This window comes from Muscardinus avellanarius, assembly GCF_963383645.1.
Source record: "Muscardinus avellanarius genome assembly, chromosome: 18".
Lineage (NCBI taxonomy): Eukaryota > Metazoa > Chordata > Mammalia > Rodentia > Gliridae > Muscardinus > Muscardinus avellanarius.
This window is the reverse complement of record NC_137804.1, coordinates 38,911,373-38,917,373: the sequence shown is the minus strand read 5'-3', so window position 1 is coordinate 38,917,373 and position 6,001 is coordinate 38,911,373. Positions and strand designations below refer to the sequence as shown.

The following is a 6,001-nucleotide window of genomic DNA, read 5'->3' as shown; positions in this document are numbered from 1 at the left end:
GGGCAGGGGGCCTTGGTGTGGACTGGGATTTCACCCAGAGCCAGGGAAGCCTTGAGGGTGGCGATTGTTGGCTGGGCTCATGTGGGCATGGGAGAGACATGGTGGCTTGGAGGGGGCCGTGGGGATGGGGGCCGACGGGCTGGAGCTGGGTGGCGTCACCCATAAGAGCTGGCGCCCTGCTGAGGCCGAGAGGGACGGGTGACATCTGGGTGGGCCTCCATCAGCTGTTCCTGCTCACTGGGCTTGTGCCCGGCACAGCCCTTTTCTGTGCCCAGGTCGAGAGCCCGTGGCACCATTGCCCACGTTGGCTGGGTTCTTCTGCCCTCACCTGTCACTTCCCTTGGCCTTCTTCCCCCTATTCTCAGAACCATGGCGGAACAGGACGTGGAGAACGAGCTCTTGGATTATGAGGAGGATGAAGAGCCCCAGGCCCCTCCAGAGAGCACCCCAGCTCCCCCCAAGAAAGACGTCAAGGGCTCTTACGTCTCCATCCACAGCTCTGGCTTTCGGGACTTTCTGCTGAAGCCAGAGCTCCTGAGGGCCATAGTGGACTGTGGCTTTGAGCATCCCTCAGAAGGTACGCCTCCCACTGACCCCGCCTGGTCCTCGTCCCAGACCTAGCTCAGTGTGCCCTGGGCTGGGGGCTGCTTTCCCAGCGGCTCAGCTACACACTTGTGCCTGGAGCCACCCTCGGCTTCATGGACCCCCGAGAGGAGCGCGTGTTGAGAGGGAACGCCGGTGGTTTCTGGTCGCTCACATGCTCTTTCCCCCTCAGTCCAGCATGAGTGCATTCCCCAGGCCATCCTGGGCATGGACGTCCTGTGCCAGGCCAAGTCTGGGATGGGCAAGACAGCAGTGTTTGTGCTGGCCACTCTGCAGCAGATTGAGCCTGTCAACGGTCAGGTGAGTGGGCCTCCTCCGTCTGCCCCAGCTCAAAGCCGCAGCTCCCCGTGGCACAATTTCTGCTCCTGTATTCTTTCTATGGGCTTGTGAAATTTTCCTATTGGGTTGTAACAAAATCAGCTGAAAAGTGCCTACAGTTTACTATCCAGAAATTGTCCGTCATTTCAGGGTGTGTTTTCCTCGGCAGCACATGCTTAGGACAGTAGGCATGAGCTGACTGGCTGTCCCTGCTGACAGGCCATGTCCACCTTCTGTTGTCAGCTTATACTCACTATCTTAGGATAATTTAGGTGATTATGGTGTTTTGCTCTCTTAAGAGACATGCTGAGCTGAGCATGGTGGCACATGCCTGCAATCCCAGAACTTGGGAGGCTGAGACAGGAGGATTTGCAAGTTCAAGGCCCGCCTTAGCAATTTAATGAGACCCTGTTTCAAAATAAAATGGGGCTGGGGGTATAGCTCAGAGGTAGAATCCCCCTGAGTTCAACCCAGTACCAAAATAAAAAGTCATGCCAGCCAGCACAGTGGTGCACACCTGTAGTCTCATCTTGTCCAGAGACTGAGGCAGGAAGGTCACATGTTTAAGGCCAGCCTGGCAGTTTATTGAGACTAGGCCTCAAAATAAAAAAGATAGCCAAGCGTGTTGGTGCATGCTTGTAATCCCTAGTACTTGGGAGGCTGAGACAGGATCACAGATTTGCAGCCAGCCTCAAGTTAGTGAGATCCTATTTCAAAAAAAAAAAAAAAAAACAATAAAATAGGGCTGGAGGTGTAGCTCAGGTAGAATGCCTGTGTTCAGTCTCCAGTACCACCAAAACAAAAAGGTATGGTGTAAACCTGTAATCCCAGTAGTTGGGATGCTGAAGCAGGAGGGTCACGGAATTGAATCTAGTGAGTCCATTTCAAAATAATAAGAGCTGGGAGTGGCGGTGCATGCTTTTAATCCCAGTTCTTAGGAAGCTTAAGACAGGATCTAAAAGTTTGAAGCCAGCCTCAGCTACTTAGGCTCTCAGAAATTTAGTGAGACTTTTGTTTCCAAATAAAATAGAAAATAGGTCTGGGAGTGTAGCCCGGAGGTTAGAAAGCCTCTGGTTTCTGTCCCCAGTAGCATCAAAAACAAAGAGTGGGGCGTGGTGGCGCATTGTAATCCCAGCCCTTGGGAGACTGAGACAGGAGAATCCCAAAGGTTTGAAGCCATCCTCAGCTACTGAGTGAGGCTCTCGGCAATTTAGTGAGACCCTGTTTGCAAATAAAGTATAAAAATAGGTCTGGGAACTGGGCGTGGTGGCGCACACTTGTAATCCCCACGCTTAGGAGGCTGAGCCAGGAGGATCGCACAAGTTCGAAGCCAGCCTCAGCTACTTAGTGAAGCTCTCAGCTACTTAGTGAGACCCTGTTTCCACATAAAGTATAAAATAGGTTTGGGAGTATAGCTCGGAGGTAGAAAGCCTCTGGGTTCCACCTCCAGTACCACCAAAAAAAAAAGAGGGGGGGAGTATAGCTCGGAAGTAGAAAAGCCCTTGGGTTCCACACACAGCTCGTGCCTACTGCACATACCTGTCATTCCAGCACTTGAGAGACTGAGGAGGATTGCAGGTTCAGCAAATAGACTCAACAACCTAGCGAGACCCTGTTTCAAAATAAAAATAAATAGGGCTGAGGATATAGCTCAGAGATGAATGCTCCTAGTTTTAATCCCTGGTACCCCAAAAACATAAGTAAAAAGGGCTGGGGATGCAGATTAGAAGTAGAACAGCCCTGGGTTCAGTCCCCGGCATCACAAAAGAAAGGGGAGAAATGGGGGCTGGACCAAGTGATGTGTGCGTGTATGAGGCTGTCACTTTGAATCTGTGATGTCTACCCAACTCCAACACAAGTGTGGGCGAGGTGGTTCTGGGAGTGCCGCTCAGGGGTAGAGAGCCCTGGGTTCAGTTCCTGGTACCACATGCACAGGTTGTGCCGGGGATGTAGGTCAGTGGGGCTTGTCAGCTGTGGTGGGCCGCCCGGGAAGAGCGGTTTAGGCTGCTGCCTCAGGCCTCCCCATCCCGCAGGTCACAGTCCTGGTCATGTGCCACACCAGGGAGCTGGCCTTCCAGATCAGCAAGGAGTACGAGCGCTTCTCCAAGTACATGCCCAGCGTCAAGGTGAGTGCCCGGGGCCGGGACCCGCCGGCGGTCCCCGAGCTCCCCAGTCCTGCCGGCATTTACCAAGCCTGGCTGTAGTGCCACCTCTGGGGTTTGTGGTGGTTTGTGCTCCTTAAAAGCCTCATGAATTATGCATGGCCCCAGGGGCTCTGCCCGCCCAGCCTGGCGCTGCTTTTCCTGGCACCCAGCTCGAGCCTCTCCGGGCTCTGCGGGGCCGGGGCTGCGGTGTTGGCCGGGGTGCAGCCTCCTCTCTGTGCACACAGGTGTCTGTGTTCTTCGGGGGCCTCTCCATCAAGAAGGACGAAGAAGTGCTGAAAAAGAACTGCCCCCACGTCGTGGTGGGGACGCCAGGCCGGATCCTCGCCCTTGTGCGGAACAGAAGCCTCAACCTGAAGAACGTGAAGCACTTTGTGCTGGACGAGTGCGACAAGATGCTGGAGCAGCTGGGTGAGCGCCCGCCCGCCCGCCCGCCGCACCCGTGCACCCCAGAGCCTAGAGGCAGTTTCCGGGGGGCCCAGCAAAGGCAGACGGCTCCCTAGAGAGGGCCCTGGCTGGCTGGGACACAGGTCCTGTAGGTGGCCTTAGGGGAGCTGTGACGGCTGGGCCCAACAGCAAGGCCTCCTGCATCTGTTTGTTCTGGGCTCCACCTGCCCGCAGTGAGCCCCCAAAGGGCCAGTGGGACATGGGGGCTTGTGTCTGGGGAAGTGGCTACAGCTCTCACCCCAGTGGCTATCTCTGCCTCAGGCTGCCCTCCCTGAAATGCGGCCCAAGGCGCTCTGGCGCAGCTGCTCCGTGCTGGCAGCGTAAGTGGATGGCCGCTCCTCCTGCGCCTGCACTCGCCCGCCTGCCCGAGTCCAGCCCCTCAGGCACCTGGGACCTGCCCCTCCTGCGCCCCCTTGGCTCCCTCGCACAGGTTGGGAGGGGTCCGGGTCTGTCACGGAGGTCATGGTCCTGCAGCTGCTGACGGCCCTGCTTCCCGCCCTCCCCACCCAGACATGCGGCGGGACGTGCAGGAGATCTTCCGCCTGACCCCGCACGAGAAGCAGTGCATGATGTTCAGTGCCACCCTGAGCAAGGAGATACGGCCCGTCTGCAGGAAGTTCATGCAGGATGTGAGTAGAGTGGCCGGCCTGCCCGCGGTGGCCGGGACCTCAGCGCAGCAGCTCCGCCCTGTCCAGGGCCTGCCGCTCCACGACACCCACGGCGCCCTCACGGGGCAAAGGATGCGGGGAGGCCAGCCGCGGCTCCTTCCTCCCCCGTTCTGTATATCGGGGAGCCCAGCATGGCGCACGCCTGAGCCGGACGGGAGCCGGTGTCCAGCCTTTGGTAGCGTTGTTTCTGTCTGAGGTTGGGTATAGCAGGCCCTCTGGGAAGCATCGCCGCGCAGGAGCCGTTCCCTGGAAGGTCGCTCCCTGGAAGGTTCCGGGCAGGCCAGATGTCCAGAAGTGAGCCCCGCCTGCCCCTCCTGCTTCCCTCCCCACACAGCCCATGGAGGTGTTTGTAGATGATGAAACCAAGCTCACGCTGCACGGGCTGCAGCAGTACTACGTGAAGCTGAAGGACAGCGAGAAGAACCGCAAGCTTTTTGACCTGCTGGATGTGCTGGAGTTCAACCAGGTGCCTCCCCTGCCCCACCGCCACGGGCCGGGTCTGCCCAGGCTGGCACAGCCCCTGACTGCCGCCCCTCCCCAGGTGGTGATCTTCGTCAAGTCAGTGCAGCGCTGCATGGCCCTGGCCCAGCTCCTGGTGGAGCAGAACTTCCCAGCCATCGCCATCCACCGGGGCATGGCCCAGGAGGAGCGGTGAGTGCCTGCCGCCTCCTGCCCGCGTGGCCGAGGGAGCGTCGCCGGAACCGCCCTGACAGCCTGCGCTTGTCTCTCCTGCACCCAGCCTGTCGCGCTACCAGCAGTTCAAGGATTTCCAGCGGCGGATCCTGGTGGCCACCAATCTGTTTGGCCGAGGGATGGATATTGAGCGCGTCAACATCGTCTTTAACTATGATATGCCCGAGGACTCGGACACCTACCTCCACCGGGTGAGTGGCCGCATGGAGCCGTCACACCCCCACCCACGGGCCCCTGTTGGCAGTGGGCGGCACCACCCTCCTTGTCCTCCGACAGCGAGGGTGCACCTGGCCTGACCTCATCCTGTCTCTCTGCAGGTGGCTCGTGCGGGTCGCTTTGGCACCAAGGGCCTGGCCATCACTTTCGTGTCAGATGAGAATGATGCAAAAATCCTCAACGACGTCCAGGACCGATTTGAAGTGAACGTGGCCGAACTTCCAGAAGAAATCGACATCTCCACATACAGTAAGTGCTGGGCGAGGGGGGCGGGGCGGGGCGGGGCGGGGTGTGTGCAGGGCCTGGCTCCAGACCGCTCACCAGCTCCCCTTGTCTTTGCAGTTGAGCAGAGCCGATAACCGTGTGCTTCGAAGACCATAGCCCCCTGCTTCCCAAGCTGCCCATGGCCTCTTCTGGGCACCAGACGGGCGTCTCTTTTTATTGTTTAAAAACTGTAGATGTGTGTAAGAATAAATTTTTATTATGGAAGCTTGACTCCCACCCTGTCTGTTTCTGTCACTTATTACCAGGCCAGCCAGTTCCTCTGCCAGGAGCAGCACCACCTTCTGTATCATATTTATTTTTAAATGTCAACATGGAAAGGTTTACAACAGATAAAACTTAATATACAATATTTACAGTCTTCAGTGAGACCCGTGTCGAGCAGGACAGCCAGGCCTCTGTACCGTGAGCTCAGCCAGGTTCCTGGCCTCTGGTGCCTTAGCTTAAGAGAGAAACTGAGTCCTGCACCCCAACTTCTTTGGTGGCAGTGGAGGGCCATGACCCAAGGCCCTGGGTGGGCTTCTGTCCACGCAGTAGCGGATGGACAGTCCATGCAGGTGGGCAGAGATGGCAGAATGCAGGGCCAGTGGTTCCACCTTCCTGGGGGGCTCT

At 57.6% G+C, this 6,001-nt stretch overlaps 1 protein-coding gene across 1 annotated transcript; it reads left to right on the top strand.

Moving 5' to 3' along the window:
* Positions 1-369: 369 nt before the first annotated feature.
* On the top strand, positions 370-5,466 carry DDX39A (DExD-box helicase 39A; the record flags this gene model as incomplete). Its single annotated transcript, XM_080715394.1, has 10 exons — positions 370-577; positions 776-903; positions 2,955-3,047; positions 3,311-3,494; positions 4,041-4,159; positions 4,533-4,664; positions 4,740-4,849; positions 4,938-5,082; positions 5,209-5,356; positions 5,450-5,466. 10 exons carry the CDS (start codon positions 370-372, stop codon positions 5,464-5,466), a joined length of 1,284 nt encoding a protein of 427 aa, XP_080571520.1.
* Positions 5,467-6,001: the final 535 nt, after the last annotated feature.